Below are 19,082 nucleotides of genomic sequence, written 5' to 3' on the forward strand. Positions count from 1 at the left end.
TAAAAGAAAGACACTAATAATGAGCTATAAATTGGAACTTATCACTAACGGATTCAAACATGTTACCTCTCAAACATCACTCTAATCCTTTGTTAAATTATCCAACAGCGGTATCCGTAGCATAACATTCAACAGAATTATTCTTATATTTCAAAATAATAACTATAATAATAAATTTGTAAAATAATAAATTTGAATTTAAATCTATATAATATATGAATTTAGAATGTTAAGTTGATGAGTTCATCAATTTTTTCATCAATGCATATTAAATCATTAATTAGTCATGTAACGTTATTGAAGAAAAATAACTAAGTAATTAAATAAGAATATGAAACAATAATTTGACTGCAATTTTAATTACTTGATTCTTCTAGTTGAGTTTGAGCTAATTTATGGGATGTAAATCATTGATAAATAAAGCTTATAATGAAAATTGATTCATAATTTAATTTAAGGAAATAAATAATTTATTATTAAGGAAATATATAAGATTGAAATTTGAATTGTACATTCCTTAATTATCTCAAAGGATGATTACGTAAATTAGAAATTCAATTGAAATTATATTAATTTCATAATTTATGGAAATTTATAGAATGACAAAAATATCCAATTATGTGCGCACATATTATGTACATTGAGCATTTCCCATAAAAATTTTCATTATTTATTACAAGAAGCAAAATTGGCAAAATATGTAGGCCAAAACGGTTATAACTAAAACGGTAAAAAAAAAGGAGCAATTACCGAGAGGGGCACAACTGTAACTATTTTGATTTTTGAATTAAAAATACAGCAAGTGCAGTGAAAGCCAGAAAGCCTCCTTGAATCGCGTCGTCTCCACCAAATTTCCCTAAATTGAACTCCAAAAAACCCTAATTAACTAACTTTCCCTCTCCTTCTCACCAGCTCCTCAATCGTAAAAGCAAACGCAATCAATGTCTGAGACGCCGGAGACAGCCCCGAACCTGCTGATTTCGCCGACTAGCTCACGCTCCGTCACCGAGACGATAAACGGCTCGCACCGCTTTGTGATCCAGGGCTACTCCATGGCCAAAGGAATGGGCGTCGGCAAGCACATCGCCAGCGATGATTTCACCGTCGGAGGCTATAAATGGGCGATTTACTTTTACCCCGACGGTAAAAACCCCGAGGACAATTCGACTTACGTCTCGGTTTTCATCGCGCTGGCCAGCGAGGGGACCGATGTGCGGGCGCTGTTCGAGCTGACTCTTGTTGACCAGAGCGGGAAAGGGAAGCATAAAGTGCATAGCCATTTCGATAGGTCACTTGAAAGTGGGCCTTATACGCTTAAGTACCGCGGCAGTATGTGGTAAAGTCGTCTTCATCTTGTACCCTTGTGTTTTCTGATTCATTTTGCTTTTTGGTCGAGTTAAAGTTTTCGTGGTGATATGGTATTTGCTGATAAGGGGCTGTGTTTTTACTGCTGGGTGTTTATGTTTACTGCATATTGGTAGTGTTGATGATGAACCTGATACCACTGAATCGGAGATCTTAGTGGGCGATAGTTTTATGTTGATTAACATTTCTAGATTATTTTGAATTGTGCTCACCTTGTGAATGTGTGTTTTAGTAGCTCATTAGCTTGACTTATGGATAAATTAGGATTAGTGGTACCTAGTTGTTATAAGAACATAATACTGCTGATTGTTCAGCTTCCTTCTCAAGATCAACCAATACAAGTTTCCATAACATTGGTTAAATAATCTTGATGTGTATGATATACAGTTAATTATATCAGTAATTAGATATTCTATCAAATGTGAATTTGAGCAATTTATTTGATATCGACAATGGTTATATCATATGCTAATACGAAGAGTTCACTTTCTACTCCTTGTATTTGTGGTTTCGTGATGATATCCTTTTTCCTGTTATCCATGATATGCTTTAAATGAATTATTCTTGTATGCCTGTGATCCTTCTCATATCATTTCCTATTTTCTATTTTTCCTTTTTTGTGGCGGTCCACGTCTCATTGTAATGGTTTTTTTTGGTTTCCTGAATGGCTGATATGTTAGAGCTAACCTCTAATTGATACCTGAATTTCTTTGTGGTTTGGAAGTATTTTCGTCTGTTGGGGTTAGGTGATTTTATTTTGGATGAAGAGCGCCTTGTTACCTTGGTTTTTGAGGTTACATGGAATGATGGAATGATTCAACATTTGCTAGTGAATCATGATACATGTTTTGTCACTTGGTTCTATTTATGGGACGTATTTTCATTGATTAGTTTTTGGTGTTTAATGAATGAAAGTATCTCACATTGTATTTGCACATGCTATCACTTTATCGGCTCTCCCAATGCAAATGCTCTAGTAGATCTAAACTGGTTAGTCCTGTTGGGACTTCTTAAGCACATACCATCTGCTATTAACTAGTTCTGCGGCTTCTGCCCATTTGAACATTGAGAGGGAGGCAGGCAGTGGGAGATGCAAAAACTAATGGTGATAAGATAAAAGAGATAAAAAAAATAATAATTGATAAGAAAAGGGTTCACATGCTTTGTTGTGGAATTCTCTGGTTTCATGATTTATATTTTCGCGTATTCAAATATGTTCATGCCACTTCCAATATTAAAAGAAGTTTATATAGGAGCTGTATTAACCTCTTTATTGCTCAATAAGTAGATTTGTCATCAAATTTGATCCCGAGATAATGCTAGAATCCCTGCTCTTACAACTGTATTAGCAAACATCAAGGTTTTTGTACATAGTTTAAGAAGTTAGTTGTACCAAACTTTATTTCCAACACGTTGCAGTACTAAAAAAATATTAAATACAGGGGTTACAAGCGCTTTTTTAGGAGAGCCATGCTTGAAACTTCAGATTATCTCAAAGATGATTGCCTGAAGATCAACTGTACTGTTGGGGTTGTGGTTTCTGCCATCGACTGTTCAAGGTTACATCCAATTCAGGTTCCAGATTCTGACATTGGATCAGATTTTGGTATGCTACTGGAAAATATGGAAGGTTCTGATGTTACTTTTAATGTGTCCGGGGAGAAATTCCATGCGCACAAGTTGATATTGGCTGCCCGCTCTCCTGTTTTTTGTTCTGAATTGTTTGAAGAACTGGATAGCAATGGACAAGATATTACGGTGTCAGACATGGAACCTAAAGTTTTTAAGGTTAGTAAGTTTATGCTTTCCAATTACTTGCACATCTACAGAACATTATTCTATTTCGCCAAAAAGAATTCATGGTTTACATCCTTGTATTCAATTACCCAACATCATCTTTTTAGGCTGAGGAATCAGAATTACAATGTTTATAATTCTTACAATGTTTCAAATAACATGCTGAAGTTACTTTGGACTTGTTATCTGACAGGCAATGCTGCACTTTGTATATAGAGATGCCTTGGATGAAGATGAGATGATAGCATCTAGTTCTTCTTCTCCCTCAATAACTGACACTTTAACTGCAAAGTTGTTAGCTGCTGCTGATCGTTATGATTTAGGAAGACTGAAGCGGATGTGTGAATCACATCTTTGCAAGGACATATCTGTAAATTCTGTTGCACGTATACTTGCTTTGGCAGATCGTTTTCATGCTGCAGAATTGAAACCAATTTGCCTTAAATTTGCGGCTGAGAACCTGGCAGGTAGACAACTTTTTGCCTCTTGTGTCATCTGCTTCTGTATCAATTAAATGTGATGAGTTCTTCTGTGATTTGGTTATAAATGCACTTGCCTTGTTTTGTGCCATATAGCATGACATTTATGGCTTATTATATTCCTTTACACATTTTTAAAAACTCAAGTTGAGATGGCAGACAGACTTCTTTCAACAGTGCAGCCTCTGGGCTTTATTAACCTTATGATGTATATATTTTAGGATTGAAAACGATGGGAATTTGGTAATGCCTGGGGTGACTCTCTTGAAGCAATTTCTTTTTTCCCCTGACCTCCCACTTTGCCTGTTTGGAGCATGTCAACATGGTTCCGGATGAGAATAACAATTTTGATATATATCTTGAAAATCCAAAGAATGCTTACTCTACTACTCACTGTTGACATTACCTAGATAAAACAAAGATGAATTGTCTCCATGCACAAGAGAGATATGCAATAGGGTTGTACATATTTTAATTTTTTTATCACTTTATATTGAGTGGGTCATTTGAAAAAGTATATTTTCACTTAGTCTTTTCACATTTGTTTGTGCAGAACTAGATGATTATTGCCTGATTCCACTGTGTGTATTTATAAAAATGGACCAGTTGTCTTTCCTTTAAACTGAGATGTGACGCTCTTATGATTGTACTGCAGCTGTTATGCGCTCTGATGGTTTCGAGTACCTTAAAGAGAACTGCGCAGCTCTGCAGTCTGAACTCTTGAAAACCGTGGCTGGCTACGATGAGGATTGTAGCAGCGGTGGTGGCAAGTCGAGAAGTGTATGGGGCCAGCTCTCTGATGGTGGTGATACCAGCGGCAGGAGAGTAAGGCAAAGGACTTGATAAGAAGATGCATCTTGTTGTGTGTAATGGAATACCATGTACTATATATACCTGTATACGGTAAGTGTAATTCATAACCATTGAAATTTCAATGTTTTTTAGTTTGTCATTATGTTGTCTGTAGTATTACATCCTCCATTCAGACAAGGAATTTGTTCAGTCACCGATTCTAAATTTCTAATTCCATCAATACTTTTTAAATCGAGATATTATTTTATGTACACCAATTTGTATCGATTGCAGCTCTTACGTGATTTATTTTATTTTATTTATCTTTTTGAGGATGAACCGAACATCAAGAAATTGATCATGGCTTGTTGAGCCTTATTTCCACCTCAGGTTGTTCACAATCTCGAATCCTTTTGAGTGATTTGGATCAAAGTTAAATATTCAATTGCAGTTAGGATATATTCATATCATATTTGATTTTAAGGGTTATTGGAGTCATAATTTGCCTGATAAGATTCAGTGTACCATAAATTGTGTTCAACTCCATGTTCCACTATTAAAACTGCATAATTTTAATTATAACTAAAAAATCATATGTATCAATATGCATGACATCGGCTTGGAAAATCTTTTTTGTTCCATTGCAAAGGAAGAAATCTTTCCGCTACAAATCAGCGACCCATGGCAATCATATATTTCTTATTTTTTTTTTTTTCAATTCTTCTACTAGAATCAAAGACTTGTTTACGTTGTATCTAGTTTTAATCCGTTTCTTCAACCCTTTTCTATCGCCATCAATTTTGCAGCACAACGACAAAGAAGACAATCGAAATCACGCTGGTGAGTTTTGATGTATTTTTATTAGGGTTAATATGCAAAAACACCCTAACGTTACCACCCCAACTACACTTAAGCCCCTAACCTAACGTTGATAGCAACTAACACCCCAAAGTTTATTAAGTACTACAATTAAACCCATAAATAAAATTTCTTTCACAAAATTAAAAAATTCATTTTTTTAAAATTTATATAATATATAAAAGGAGAGTTTTCTCCCTCCATTTTTTCCCACCATTTTTTCTCTCTCTTCTCCCATCAATTTTTTTTATATAAATAAATATTTTCATACACTGACATAAATAAAAGAATTGTAAAATTTTAATAAAGAGAAAGAAAATAGAATATTTTAAAATTTTAATAACTTATTTGTTTTAAATTTATTTTTAATAATTTTTATACCATATTAAATATTTTATTACAAACTTAAGCATAAGATGCTTATTAAATACTCCCTCCGTCCATGAAAAAACTTCCTAGGAGGGAGTGACACGGGTTTTAAGAAAAAATATTGTTGAGTGTATTGAGAGTGGATAAAAGGTAGTTGAGTGTATTGAGAGCGGTGGAAATGTGTCATAATTAATATTGGGAGTTGTGAAAAGTGAAAAGTAAGAGAATTATAAGTGGTGGGGTATAGTCCAAAAATAGATAGGAAGTTCTTTTGTGGACGTCCCAAAAAAGAAAGATAGGAAGTTCTTTCGTGGACGGAGGGAGTATTTCTTCCAAAATTAAATTTGATATTATTTAAAAAAGTATTAAAATTATAAAAGAAAAAAGAGATGAAAAATAATGAAAAAATTGATGGGAGAAGAGAGAGAAAAAATGGTGGGAAAAAATGGAGGGAGAAAACTCCTCTTTTATATATTATAAAGATTAAAAAAAATGAATTTCTTAATTTTGTGAAAGAAATTATTTGCTTATGAATTTAATTGTAGTACTTAATAAACTTTGGGGTGTTAGTTGCTATCAACGTTAGGTTAGGGGCTTAAGTGTAGTTGGGTTGGTAACGTTAGGGGTGTTTTTGCATATTAACCCTTTTTATTATAGTTGATCTTGATATTCAGAGTTTTATTGCTGAACCATGATGTGTTCAATAATACATTGATTGATTTGTGGTTGGATGAAAATAACCGATGGATGAGTTAATATTGAGCCTATATGAAAAATTTGATAGACGATATAAGGCGTGGATGTAATATGAGAGACTATAAGGTATAGAGAGGTAGAGTCACGTAGCTGTAAGTTTAGGTTCCTACACGCACATCAATTGATCGATAGAAATCCTGTGAGAGTGTTGCTAGAACTTTTATTAACTCTCTAGCAATTCATGCATAATGATCTTTTTAAAATTTGAATAACGTTTTTTTTTTTTTTTTACCAATTCTAAAAACGCATGAATCATGAGTATAGAAAACGATGTAGCTCATTAGGAATGTATTAATTATTGTGTTTGTTTGTTCAACTAAGTACATCATTACTAGCACCAAGCTCAATGACAACCTATTCTACAGCCTTGGTTTCGGCTCGATAACATCATAAATTAGAAAGAGACACATATTTTTAAGGCATAGTAATCACTAAGTGATTTAGCCGGTTAGTTTGAAAAACGATAATTCCAAATCAATCCTGACACTAGTGTTATGAACATGGTGCATGCATATATATGATTGCTAGCTAAGTTTAAGTGCAATAGCTTTCTTACTGGAAATAACTCGTATATAAATGATTGAACATATTATGTTCTTCTTAACTGCATATCATATTTTTTGTTAAGTTATTTTATTTTAAGGCCAAAGCATATGCTATCATGAAAAGTGGATCAATATCTTATCATCGCTTTTGAAGATGTTAATGTAGAACCTAATCAACATGTCAATGATAAGATTGATGGTCATAACAACAATCAGTTAGCCATTGCCGCGAGTGTGTTCAATGATGAAGATATTCCGAAATATGAACTTTGACACTGAACAATAAGCTTACAATTTTTATTGAAAGTATTCAAAACGTGTGGGTTATGGTGTAAAAAAAGAGCAAAAGTCACAATGACAAATTTGGTCAATTAGTAGACATAATTTTTTGTTAGCAGTCGAGAAATCGAAAAGTTTTGTGTGGTTCAGTTTGTTGAAGACCATAATCATTATCTTTCGAGTCCGAAAAAAACACACCTACATAGTTGTCATAGAAAGATTGCTCCTTCTGCAACGTTACAAATTCAAATGGAAAATGATGTTGGCATTACACCTAAAGCATCCCATGATCTTATAGTGAGACAAGTAAGAGGAAGAGAACATTTGAGATTCATTCCTCAAGATTACAGAAACTATTTGCGATTCAAAAAAAACAAGAGATATAAAAATAGGAGATACATGAAAAGTATTAGAATATTTGCAGAAGATGCAATTTGATGATCCTAATTTTTTCTATGCCATTCAAGTTGATGAAGATGACTTGATAACAAATATGTTTTGGCTTGATGCAAAGATGAGAGCAGATTACTCAAATTTCGGTGATGTGGTTTGTTTTGATACAACTTATAGAAAAAACAATGAAGGTCGTCCCATTGCTTTATTTATAGGTGTAAATCATCACAAACAAATTGTGATTTTTGGAGTTGCACTATTATATGATGAAATGACTTTGACATTTGAATGACTGTTTGATACATTTACTAAAGCAATGCGTGAGAAAAGATCGATAACTATTGTTACATATCAAGATACAGCAATGGCCAATGCGCTAGCATCTATATGGCCTGAAACTCATCATCGTGTATGCCTCTCACACATTTTTCAACATGTCGCAATTCATTTGAGTAGTTGACGATAGATTGCAAAGTACAAAATCAATCGATAACCACGTACAAGGTAAAGAGATGGACAAACATTCATTGACTGGGGATGAGCTACATATTAAAGAAAAATAATAATTTTGGAGCTAAAGGTATAAAGTCGAAAAACAAGACAACTTCAGGCAAGAAACCAAGAGGTGACTTAGAGAAAACTTCACTAAAAAGAAAAGGAAGTGGGGAAAAAAACCAACCTTCAACCATTGTCACTACTTCACCCCCATTATTTTATTCCAATTTGAGGTTTGACATATATAAATTTGTTTGCTCTTATATTTATTTTACATATATAGTGCAATTGTATGTTTATTTTCATTGTGAGATAGGGTGAAGAAGAAAATTTTCACACCACTTCTATTATATCTGCTACCATATCAAATGCCGAACACATTTGAGGTTTGTTTTAGTCTTATGAAATGAAAGTATACTTATTAATATAACAAATTCCTCTACATTTATTAATTTATTTACTGACGAAGGAATTATGTACAAGTTCAAACCAACAAATTTTGGGTGGACTGTCATTTCCTATGAACATGACTAGCTTACTATTGGTAATTTCTTTTTCATTTGATTTCTGTTACATGTGAATTCTGCCACTACTTTTGTTATTTTGGAATATCAAGTATTTTTGTGGTTTCTAATTTTATTAATTTTCTTACAGGCACAACAACCACTTTACTTTGGATCTTGGGAGCAAACAACTCACAACAAATGAGTAGCTTAAATAAATGAGTTTATGCTTGTTTATACATATATTTTTTGGATTAGATGGTTTCGTTTTTTTGAGTGAGTGAAGGGACACTAAATAAATAAGTTTACGTTTCGTTTCGTTTTGATAACTATGTTTTAAAGTTCATGTTCGATACCAAAAATAAGTAAAGTTCGTGTATTTATAATTAGGATTTCAAGTTCATATTAAATACCAAAAAGTGAATAAAGTTCATTTATTTATAAATCAATTTCCCTTTTGAATACATGTATTACAAAAATGAAATTAAACTTAATTCACCATAAATATATGATTCGTAGTAGTACTATTTATTTATGACTAAAATATCATGATACGTAATTTTAGATATATGTATTACAAAAATGAAATTAAACTTAATTCACCATAACTATATGATTCATAGTACTATTTATTTACATAAATTATGATTCTTTTAGCTGAGTCATGTAAATAATAAAAACTAACTAATTTGTTAGGTTTGTTTCAATAACAATACGAGGCTGACCATTGAAGTACTAAGGCCCAATCTATTTCTGAAGATTTAGGTTGAGCCACTCAAGCTCAAGCAATCTATATATAGCAACTACGATTAATTCTACAAAAAAAACTTTATATCCCCCTTCATTTTAAAGCCAGAAAAAATGAAATTACTTATTCATAAATTGGTATAGTTTGTGGGAATTATGAGAAGTAGAGGGGAATATTTGAAATAATGTAAAAATAAAGGGGCGGTTGATATTGTATTAAAAAAAATGGACGCAGCACAACAACCACCACCACCACCAACCATACCGCATAAGATTACCCTAATTTTCTCCCTCTCAACTCTCCGCAAATTGCTTAGATAAACTGATCAATCTACTTCTGATTTTCCAATTCCATAGATTTTTTGTTTTCAGTTTGCGTTTTGCGAAGCTTAAAAACTCGTCTCCTTCCTAATTTTGAGGTATTTTTGACCCAATCTTAGTAACACCCTGATTTTGGTTTTTTCAAATCTGTTTGCGTTCTTTCTTCTTCTTTTCCTCCTCCATCTATCTGAAAATTTTGGAATCTGTTTTTCTGAGGAATTACTAGAAAAGCCAATTTTTATTGCAATCAAATTCGGATTCTTTCTTATTTTGTTTCTGCAGATTTCCCATCGATTTAGGGGCCTAGCTTAACTTTTTCAGGTCTGTTTGTGGGGGTGATTGAATTGGGTTTTCGGAAGGTTTTGGGACATCCCTATTTTCCAATTTAGCATTTTTGTGATATTTGAGAATTTAGTGATCATTCGGAAGTCATTATATAAGGTCGGATTTTGGGTACTAGTTTCTGATCAAAATTCAGGGAAATAGTTTTATGGCATTTGAATGCCGACAGGAAACGGAAATCGGTTTAAAGAACTGCTCAAAAGAATGCTTGGATAAACTTGGAAAATCAGAACTCCTCTCCAATCAAGTTGTTTTTGTGAAGAACGGAAATACTGAATCTTTGGGGATTGAGAAGCAGCTGTCTGTATCGAAATCAAATTCCAAAATCGGGTTAAGTTTCTCTGAAGCTTTGCCCAACCAGCATTGGTCATTTTCTGATCTACCTCCAGCATTGATATCTGAAATTTTTAATTACCTAGACCCAAAAGGACTTGGTATTGTGTCTTGTGTCAATACATCTTTGTGTAGGCTTGCATCTGAGCACCGTGTGTGGAAGGACTTCTACTATGAGAGGTGGGGGCATCCGGCAACTGCAGCCAATTTGGGGCCAGGAGGTTCGGATGAGAACTCATGGAGGAAATTGTTTGTGGAGAGGGAATTCCGGAGCAAGACATTTATGGGACGTTACAGCATCGACACTCTGTATGGCCACACGGAAGCTGTGAGGACAGTCTTTGTGTTAGTTTCTAAAAAGCTGGTCTTCACATCGGGATATGATCAGGTGGTGAGAATGTGGGACCTGGAAGAAGGTTTGTCAATCACATCATCTCGACCTCTTGGTTGCACCATTCGAGCTGTTGCTGCTGATACAAGACTTTTGGTTGCTGGGGGTACTGATGGTTTTATACATGGTTGGAAGGTTGAGAATGGGAACCCTCACTTGTTTGACCTTAGGGCATCTAACAATCAGAATATGGAGTTCCGAGTTTGGGGACACGAGGGGCCTATAACTTGTCTTGCTTTGGATTTTGGGAAAATGTATAGTGGTTCCTGGGACATGACTGTGCGTGTTTGGGATCGTTCTTCTCTGAAATGTTTGAATATCTTGGTGCATAATGACTGGGTTTGGAGCCTCGTTCCTCATGATACTACAATTGGAAGCACTGCAGGTTCAAATGTTTACATTTGGGACACTACTTCTGGAAGCCCACTTGCCATCATTAATAGTGCTCATGATGGTCATGCGTATGCCTTGGCACGAAGCCACTCAGGGAAGCTTCTGTTTACTGGAGGGGAGGATGGCTCTATACACATGTTTGAGGTCACTAGGAATGTTAACTACACTACTCGAAGGATTGCAACTTGGATTCCTCACATTGGGTCTGTTTATTCTCTTGCATTTGAGTTCCCTTGGTTGGTTTCAGCTTCCAGTGATGGGAAAATATCGCTTATTGATGTGAGGAAGTTGTTGAAGACCAGCAAAGTTTCATCTACTGGAAAATTTTCTAAGGGTAGCAACTGGGACCAAAAGAATGTGGAACCTCCACAGAGAATGCTACACGGATTCGGATGCAATTTATTCTCTGTGGGTGTTGGTTCTGATAGAATTGCCTGTGGTGGTGAAGATGGTGTTGTCCGGATCTGGAATTTTTCGCAAGCTCTTGAGATTGAACAAAGAATCCAGAGTTTGAGAGGTATACGGCTCGAAAATCGGATGAGGCGTCGTAAGCTTCAAATTGAGATGAGTAGTGGTAAAGTGAATCCAGGCGAGCAGTGTTCAGCAGCTGCAAAGAAAAACCAGATGAATAGTGATAAGAATGGCTGGCATAACAAGCGTAGAGTAGGTGGGAAGGTGAAAGTGTAGTTTCTGGTTGTTATTATTTCCTTATCATCTTAGTTCTAATTGGCTAGGTATGTACGAAGGAATAGTTTGATTAGCAGCTTTTGTAGTTTTCAAGTTGTTTACTGAATGTTTAGCCTTCAGAAATTCTCTTTTGAATTTGATTATTCCTCTTGACAACTATATACACGTATGTCTATACATATTTCCTTCTTGTTTTCCTTTTATTCTGACTCTTCCTTATGGAAACTTTCTAATGTTTATTTCAGTGTGTAGGAAGATTTTTATATCTCTCGTAGAATAACTAAAAGGGTCATACGATATGAGTGATTTTTGTATCTGCACATGAACTGATCTTCACCTACTAAGGCAGAAAGCTTCAATATGTTGTGCCAACAACTTTCTACCAAATGGATAGCTGACATCTTTGATTATTTGAGGCTGAATTTGGTGCTAGATCGATCTTGTACGAACTTAAATCTCTCTGTAAAATCTGTTGCCATGGCTTATTGGGTTCAAGAACTTAATTTTCCTAGACTAGAAATCCCTGTAACCATTGATAGAATAGATCATGTCTTGTCTGATTTTGACCTTGCTGCAGCCCACCAGGATACTACTCTTTACCTCTCCAATCTTGATGACATGATTGGGGTGCGCATCTTCACTCCGACGGTCTACTTCTATCAGTCACAGGGCGACGAACCTATTTCTCAGATACTCAGGGACGCGCTGACGAGAGTCCTAGTGCCTTACTATCCTTTCACAGGTAGACTGAGAGAGACAGAGAATGGAAAGCTGGAGATTTTCTTTGGCCCCAATCAAGGCGCTTTGCTCGTTGAGGCCCATTCGGACGTGCTCTTAGCAGATCTCGGAGATTTATCAGTGCCAAATCCTGCGTGGATGAACTTGATCTACCGTTTTCCCAACGAAGAACAGTACAAAGTGGTGAACATGCCACTGGTGATAGCTCAAGTAACCAAGTTCATCTGTGGTGGTTTCAGCCTTGGTTTGAGAATCTGCCATTGTCTCTGCGATGGCCTCGGAGCAATGCAGTTTCTCAATGCCTGGGCTGAAACAGCGAAAGCTGGCTCGTTGGTGGTGAATCCAAAGCCTTGCTGGGATCGAGAGTTCTTTCTGCCTCGCGACCCCCCAAAAATTCAGTTCTCACATACTGAATTCAAGAGAATTGACGACGGTTCCACCTTGACGAAGCAACTGTGGCAAGGCAAGCCTGTCCAGAAATGCTACCGGATGAGCCGCGAATTCCAAGCCCGTTTGAAGAGATTAGCACAAGCAGGAGGAGAGTATTCATGCACAACCTTTGATGCAACAGCAGCTCATGTGTGGAGATGCTGGGTAAAAGCACTGGATGTGAAACCTCTCAACTACGAGCTTCGCCTCACTTTCTCTGTCAATGCTCGTGAGAAGCTGAAGGATCCCCCTTTGAAAGATGGGTTTTATGGTAATGCCTTGTGCGTGGCGTGTGCTACGAGCACCATAGATTGCCTCGTGAACAAACGCCTAGCTGACACATCCCGGTTGGTGCAGGAGGCTCGGTTAGGGGTCTCAGAGGAGTATCTGAGATCAACACTTGACTACATTGATCTCTATAGGCCTAAGAGGCTTGAATTTGGTGGCAAACTGACAATAACTCAATGGACTCGGTTTTCCATATATGAGTCGGCGGATTTCGGGTGGGGTAAGCCGATATATGCTGGCCCTATCGACCTAACTCCGACACCACAAGTGTGTGTGTTTTTGCCTGAGGGAGGGGGATTGGCTGAACCAAGTGGAGCAATGTTGCTCTGCATATGCTTGCCGAAATTTGCTAGCCATGGATTCAAAGAATTGTTATTATCACACTGATTTTCGTCTAACAAGTTTGTGACTGTATAGCAGCATCCAGCATCTTTAGCATGATTTAGCTCATAGCATATTTGCCTGTAATATATGAAATATTAAGAAGGCATGTGTTTATTTGGATCAGGGTTTTGATGTGCTTTTCTTGGACCCCAAATAAATATAATAGGACAAGATAAATGTAGAAAGTATTGTGATTGTTAAGCACACACAACATATGAGTCAACCACACAAGAATTAGTTGGCAAAGGCACAAATAAAAAACTTGCTGTCTTCATAAAAAGACTATGAATCATATTGATTTTTGCTGTTGTTTTTGGTACATTGGTGATGCTATACTTGTCTATATAAAGCACAGAAATGGCGAACAGTAAGTTTCTTTGTCTAATATTTCTGTTGGTCAATGTCTGTTTTGCTGCCGTGAAAATGGTGCTCTCCGGTGTTGCGACACCACCAGGCCCGGCAATGTTTGTATTGGGGGATTCGTCCGTGGATTGTGGAGACAACAATCCGTTCAACGGACTCTTCCACAGAAATCTATCGCGGTTCCCTTGCAATGGCTCTGATACAACTCTTCTTCCTCAGCTTCTTGGTACTCTTTCTGTCTAAAAAGTTTTATATGCATTCGCTTTTGAGGAATGAGGGGGAAGTAGTTGTTTCTTTCAAAAAGTTGATATTATGCACTGCTTCTGCTTCACTGGTTTGTTGTATTTGGTGATGCAGCAAAGAAGATGAGGTTGCCGTATACGACACCATTCTACAGCCAAAATGGGTCGATTAATCGAATTTTAGATGGTCTCAACTTCGGGTCAGCAGAAGCTAGCATCCTCTCCTCTAGCAGTCGAAACTACCAGTCCCTCAACCAGCAACTCCGGCAAGCAGTCGAGACTATCCAGTTGTTGCAGCTCCAGCTCGGTGAATCAACTGCTGACACTTTCATCAACTCTTCCATCTTCTACCTCTCCTTTGGGAAGGACGACTTCATTGATTTCTTCCACGGTAACTCGTTAGGTAACAATGGCTTCGACTTTGCCCACATTTTGGTTGAGCAGATGACAAATGCCGTGAAAACTCTCTACGCCTCTAATGTGAGGAAGATAGTGTGCGCTGGTGTTGTGCCGTTGGGGTGTGCCCCGCACGCGCTGCTGCTAGAGTCTGGTGGTGGTGGTGGTGATGGCGATGGCACGAGGAGAGCCTGCTTGGACGAGGTCAACGAGGTGGTGTCGTACTATAACAGGCGACTGGAGGGGAATATAGCCGCCATGGATCGACACATGGGAGACGCACGCGTCATCTTCTGCGATGTTTATCAGGCTGTGATGGAGTTCATCAACCATCCCCACAAATACGGTGCGAGCATGAACAAATAATTTTTAAAATTACGTCACGATGGATTTGTTTTGCTTTGGTATTTTGTGTACGATTAAGATCACGGTGTTTGTGGTGCAGGCATAGAGGATGTTCGGAACGCGTGCTGTGGAGTGGTTAGGGGCGGCGAGATGAGTGGTTGCGTGTCGACGGAGATGGCCTGCCGGGAAGCTTCGAGCCACCTGTGGTGGGACTTGTACAACCCCACCCCTGCCGTCAACACCCTCTTGGCTCATTCTGCATGGTCTTCGCCTTCCCTTTGCCGCCCTTTCTCTTTGAAACACATGCTCTGATCTCATCACTCTCCTTCACTTTACCATAAAATAAGAAATAAAAGTATTTTGCATTGAATTAGCCAAAAGATATGGTAATACTTGTTTTGTAATCAAATCAAATTTGTATGGTCCTTTCCAATTGAGCAAAAAAGAATTGTATATTTGTTTATTTTGGAGCCATGAGTATTTTTTTTGTTTGAGTTGAAAAGGCAATAAAAATTGAATCATAAACCTCTTTATTAGTATTAGATGATTTTCATCATTTGGATGTGTATTGAGGGACTCTCTTTATTAAGAGTGGGAAACAAACAAGTTATTTCTAACAAGAAATGGAGCCTTTAATGGTTTGAGAGTGTTTGCATATAGAGATACAGAACGCAAGGTGGAAGTGTTACTGATAATAGGTGGAGATATGATGAAACTGTGTAATCAATTAGCTACAACATATAAATGATGAAATGAAGATATTAATCTCGATGAATATGAGAAATACATAGAAATTAGAATGGAAGAATTAGAAGAAATATATGAAGAAAAGAGAAGCTAATCCAATGAGGAAATGGTGCTTTGAGACTAAACTGGTTGCGCTTCCATCATCCCCACCGGGAGATGGCGGCGATGCTGTTTCACCTCCACCTGTCAATCAACAAACCACTAATCAGCTTCATCCACGTGTAGCCTAAATAGAATTGTGACACCTATATATATGTTCACTAGGAAAATTTGGTTTTAAAACGCCATAAAATATATTCTTGGAGGAACATATTTTGAGAAAAAAAAAATTAAATTTATTGGGAAAGAAGGAATATATATACCAGGTGAAGGGGCTTCACTTGGTGCGAGAGCTGATACTGGAATACCGATGGCTGCATCAAATAAGAATAAAAGTTGCTCAATAAATTAATAAAAAACTACATTACTTGTACAACTACCGTATCATTAAGCATCTTAAAAGGTACTTATAATAAGATCATCATATAATGTATACGTCTACGAAATTTAAATGAAAATTTTACGTGTGACAATTGCAGGTTAGATAAATGGGTACGTTCAACTTCAACATATATATTCAAGCTCTTTTCAGTTGATGTCAAATAGCACCTACTAATATATACTAATGTAAGCTTCAAATACATGCGAAGATAAATGAATAATCCAAATGGCTAAGGCACACCTTTCAATGGGAACCAAATTAAATATTTAATCAAAAACGCAATAAATGGCCATATCCGCTCCTACCTAGTTTGTTGAGTGGAGTATTTATTTTTCTTTCTCACAACAAATTACTATGATGGTTAAAACAATAATGCTATTCATATAACATAAAGAGTTTACAAGAGAGAGAGAGAAGATTCAGTATATTGATTAGTGGTCAACATTGTCAAAAAAAAAATATTATGTGACATTATTAAGTCTAGTTCGTGGTCAAAACCTGCCAATTAATTCGAAAAAACTCGGACGTGTCAAAGACTACCTAATTAATGCTTTAGGCAAGCAAATATGCATTTAATTTAGTGTCAAATATAATCTACTACAACATAAAAAAAATTAATTTGTATTCATCAACAGCTACTTTATAATTCTAGTATATTGATTTAAAATTATGTGACAATGGACTCGAACCTAAGATTTTTTATTTCAAGCATTATCTATTTTGCTACAATGTGTAATAGTAATTAATAACATACCAAAAACTTCCACAAATTACTAATTTAGACAGGATTTCATGAAGTTTTGTTCATCAACATTACTCTGGTTTCTTAAAGAAGAGATTACTAAGATTACAAGACTGTTCAAAAACTTCAAGTACAATATATAGATATTTTAGGTCTATAATTATGACTAAAGTTATTGGCAACTAAATGTAAGTAAAGAATCACAAGTTAACACAATGTTGTGAGAATTAAATAGTTGGTTAAAACAAAGGGGTAGATACCTACATAATAATATTGACAGTGAAAGGTAGTTGGCTGGCAATAATAATCATTAATAGCGCAAAGATAGTTGGCCATACGGTTGATTTTAAATATTTACACTAAATTTTATTGCACATTCTAATAAGATTTATAATACTAGTATTATTTTAAAAGAACGAGTGCTTAATATTCTCAATCAATTTGCATGAACTTTTTTTGGCGGGGGGAGGATTTAATTTCTACTAATTTTTTTTCATTGAATATCACTAATTTACAAAATTTGTGGTTAAAAATTGCATAAATCATTTGTAACTAGAAGGACCAATTTTTTAAATAAGTCAATTTTTAATGGAAAAAAAGATCAAATCGAAGATGGAAACTAAAATAATTGAATCGCATGTGTCGGTAGTAATAATTACAAAAAGGGCCGATAAATCATCCAATAGTTGAAATCAAATCAAGTTGATTAAACAAAACATTACTCCAAAAATATCAGGTGGCCCCATTCACTGAGCCAAAATCATAAAGGAGTTTCTAATTTTAATATTATATATACAATTTTTAAGAAAAGGCACTTTGCTTATGAAATGGCCGTTACCATGAGAAGATTTCAAAATCACCCAACAAATATCATTTCAAAAAAAAAAAAAATTGAAAAGGAGAAGGAGAAAAAGGAGGGACCTGCACATAAGCTAACCGGAGGGGTTGTGACATTGCAGAGAGAAGGCAGCTTAAGAGCTCGATCGACATCAACGCTGATCCCAACCTGCGAGGGGTCGCCCAACAGCTGGCACAAGCAGATTGGCTGCGTATCGACCAAATTGCCCAGCTCCGGGCAGCAACCCTTGTCCGGTTCGGTCAGATTACTGCCCTCCTGCACAAATGTCAGGCAATCCGAAAGGTTTAATAGATATGTGAAGCAATCCAGCGCCGGCGCAGGTGCAACGGGGTAAAACGGCCCCGGCGCCTCCACCGCCGGCGCCGGCGCAGGTGATTGCGCGGTTGCCGCCGCCGCCATCACGATTGCGAGCATCAGTGGGTAGGCAATGGTGGTGGTGGAGAACATGGCTATGGCTGTGGTGTGGTTATAGAGATTGGATGTGTGTTGAGGTTGCTTCGTTTCAGTATTCAACTCTAACTATGGTTATAAATATGAGGGGAAATTAATGAAATGCGGATTATTTATTAGGGGGAAACAGCTAGCGATTCAGGAAATTATGTGTGTAAGGAAGAAATTCGAATGGGCCCAACCGCCAAACTCGTGCTTCTAATTTCTTTCACATTTCAAATTTCTATACACATTTTTTTGTTTACAATCATCTTTTGTGTTATTTGAATTACTTCATCCATCCTTATAAAAAATATTCATTTCTAAAATAGTACTCCCTTCGTCCCAAACGAAATGTCCTATTTCTTTTCGGCACGGAGATTAAGAAATGTGTATAAAGTAGATAAAGTGGGTTGATGGAAAATATTTAAATATTAAGTATAGAGAGAGAGTGTATTGCCAAAAAAGGAAATATGACATTTCGTTTGGGACAGCCCAAAAAGGAAAACATGACATTTCGTTTGGGACGGATGGAGTACGGATTTTAATAAAATAGTTAAATATATTGTGAGTGAAGTAAGTATCTCATTTTATTGTGAGTAAAAAACTTATCAAAAATAAATTGAATATATATTATGAGAATAGACGAAAATGACAAATTGGATATATTTTATTAGGACGGTGGAATATTATTTTATATTCTTAAAAGAGCCAATTCTAGGAATAAGCATTTTGTACAGTTTCAACTTTTTTTTTTTTTTTGAAATCTTGTATAGTTTCAACTTAAAAGAATA

General features: G+C 36.2%; 5 protein-coding genes across 5 annotated transcripts; 4 read left to right on the forward strand and 1 right to left on the reverse strand.

Annotated features, from left to right (window-relative positions):
* The first annotated feature begins 653 nt into the window (after positions 1–653).
* On the forward strand, positions 654–4,705 carry LOC131017558 (BTB/POZ and MATH domain-containing protein 4-like). The gene is made up of 4 exons (XM_057946359.1): positions 654–1,336; positions 2,808–3,153; positions 3,356–3,629; positions 4,297–4,705. Exons 1-4 carry the CDS (start codon positions 942–944, stop codon positions 4,482–4,484), a joined length of 1,203 nt encoding a protein of 400 aa, XP_057802342.1. The 5' UTR covers positions 654–941; the 3' UTR covers positions 4,485–4,705.
* Positions 4,706–9,493: 4,788 nt separating this feature from the next.
* LOC131017566 (F-box/WD-40 repeat-containing protein At5g21040) lies at positions 9,494–12,048 on the forward strand. The gene has a single exon (XM_057946371.1). It carries the CDS (start codon positions 10,190–10,192, stop codon positions 11,843–11,845), a length of 1,656 nt encoding a protein of 551 aa, XP_057802354.1. The 5' UTR covers positions 9,494–10,189; the 3' UTR covers positions 11,846–12,048.
* A 98-nt stretch (positions 12,049–12,146) lies between these two features.
* On the forward strand, positions 12,147–13,822 carry LOC131017574 (omega-hydroxypalmitate O-feruloyl transferase). The gene is made up of 2 exons (XM_057946381.1): positions 12,147–12,287; positions 12,423–13,822. The coding sequence occupies exons 1-2, from the start codon at positions 12,206–12,208 to the stop codon at positions 13,685–13,687; spliced, it is 1,347 nt and encodes a 448-aa protein (XP_057802364.1). The 5' UTR covers positions 12,147–12,205; the 3' UTR covers positions 13,688–13,822.
* LOC131017582 (GDSL esterase/lipase At1g71250-like) lies at positions 12,907–15,671 on the forward strand. Its single transcript, XM_057946389.1, has 3 exons — positions 12,907–14,273; positions 14,405–15,031; positions 15,131–15,671. Exons 1-3 carry the CDS (start codon positions 14,042–14,044, stop codon positions 15,340–15,342), a joined length of 1,071 nt encoding a protein of 356 aa, XP_057802372.1. The 5' UTR covers positions 12,907–14,041; the 3' UTR covers positions 15,343–15,671.
* A 42-nt stretch (positions 15,672–15,713) lies between these two features.
* LOC131017591 (non-specific lipid transfer protein GPI-anchored 12-like) lies at positions 15,714–18,535 on the reverse strand. Its single transcript, XM_057946399.1, has 3 exons — positions 17,922–18,535; positions 16,140–16,190; positions 15,714–15,960 (listed from the first exon to the last, which is right to left on the reverse strand). Exons 1-3 carry the CDS (start codon positions 18,304–18,306, stop codon positions 15,839–15,841), a joined length of 558 nt encoding a protein of 185 aa, XP_057802382.1. The 5' UTR covers positions 18,307–18,535; the 3' UTR covers positions 15,714–15,838.
* Positions 18,536–19,082: the final 547 nt, after the last annotated feature.

Source organism: Salvia miltiorrhiza, chromosome 1, assembly GCF_028751815.1.
Source record: "Salvia miltiorrhiza cultivar Shanhuang (shh) chromosome 1, IMPLAD_Smil_shh, whole genome shotgun sequence".
Lineage (NCBI taxonomy): Eukaryota > Viridiplantae > Streptophyta > Magnoliopsida > Lamiales > Lamiaceae > Salvia > Salvia miltiorrhiza.